At 65.3% G+C, this 1130-nt stretch overlaps 1 protein-coding gene across 1 annotated transcript in view; it reads left to right on the top strand.

Moving 5' to 3' along the window:
- The window catches only part of INTS3 (integrator complex subunit 3), a 14020-nt gene that overhangs the window by 11738 nt on the left and 1152 nt on the right, over positions 1-1130 (top strand). The window contains exon 15 of the mRNA XM_042020505.1: positions 753-906. Within this exon, the coding sequence (XP_041876439.1) occupies positions 753-906 (154 nt within the window). The remainder of the gene's footprint in view (positions 1-752; positions 907-1130) is intronic.

Below are 1130 nucleotides of genomic sequence, written 5' to 3'. Positions count from 1 at the left end.
TCCTTCTCACCTGGATCCCATCCTCACCTGGGCTCCTCCCTCCTGTGGCTCCTCCTTCTCACCTGGGCACCTCCTTCTCACCTGGATCCCACCCTCACCTGAGCTACACCCTCCTGTGTCTCCTCACCTGGGCCATGCCCTCACCTGGGCATCTCCATCTCACCTGGATCCCACCCTCACCTGGGCTCCTCCCTCCTGCAACTCTTCCCTCTTGCCTGGGTCTTGCCCTCACCTGGGCATCTCCATCTCACCTGGGCATCTCCATCTCACCTGGGCACTTCCTTCTCACCTGGGCACTTCCTTCTCACCTGGGCATCTCCATCTCGCCTGAATCCCATCCTCACCTGGGCCCCTCCCTCCTGTGACTCCTCCCTCTCACCTGGGCCATGCCCTCACCTGGGCATCTCCTTCTCACCTGGGCATCTCCTTCTCACCTGGGCATTTCCTTCTCACCTGGATCCCACCCTCACCTGGGCCCCTCCCTCCTGTGACTCCTCCTTCTCACCTGGGCACCTCCATCTCACCTGGGCACTTCTCCTCCCACCTCCTCTCACCTGCACGTGTCCCTCCCCTCCCCTCCCCTGCCTGTCCCTGTGGGTGCCCTGGCTCGGGTGTGCCATGCGCCAGCTGTGCCGGCTGTGTGCCAGCTGTGCCAGGCGTGCGCTGGGTGCCAGCTGTGCCAGCTGTGCCAGGCGTGCGCTGGGTGCCAGCTGTGCCAGCTGTGCCCGGTGCCAGCTGCGCTGTGTCCCCAGCAAGGCGGCGCTGGGCAGGATGGGGCTGTACGAGTCGTTCGCCCAGGCCACGCAGCTCGGGGAGCTGCACACGTGCCTGATGATGGACATGAAGGCGTGCCAGGAGGACGACGTGCGGCTGCTCTGCTTCCTCACGCCCTCCATCTACACCGAGGTGAGAGCCCCACGTGTGCCCAGGTGTGCCCAGGTGTGCCCAGGTGTGCCCGGGGTCCTGCACCGGGGATCCCTGAGTCCCTGGCATGGGTGTGTCCCGAGCCCCATTCCCAGTGTGTCCTGAGCTCCATTCCCGGGGTGTCCCGAGCTCCATTCCTGGTGTGTCGTGAGCTCCATCCCCGTGTGTGTCCCGAGCCCCATTCCCGGGTGTGTCCCGAGCTCCAT

This window comes from Corvus kubaryi, unplaced genomic scaffold (assembly GCF_017639235.1).
Source record: "Corvus kubaryi isolate FWS band 111438036 unplaced genomic scaffold, C.kubaryi_AGA036_p1.0 36997, whole genome shotgun sequence".
Classification (NCBI taxonomy): domain Eukaryota; kingdom Metazoa; phylum Chordata; class Aves; order Passeriformes; family Corvidae; genus Corvus; species Corvus kubaryi.
Note: the sequence above shows the minus strand (reverse complement) of the source record. Positions and strands in the feature narration are given on the sequence as shown.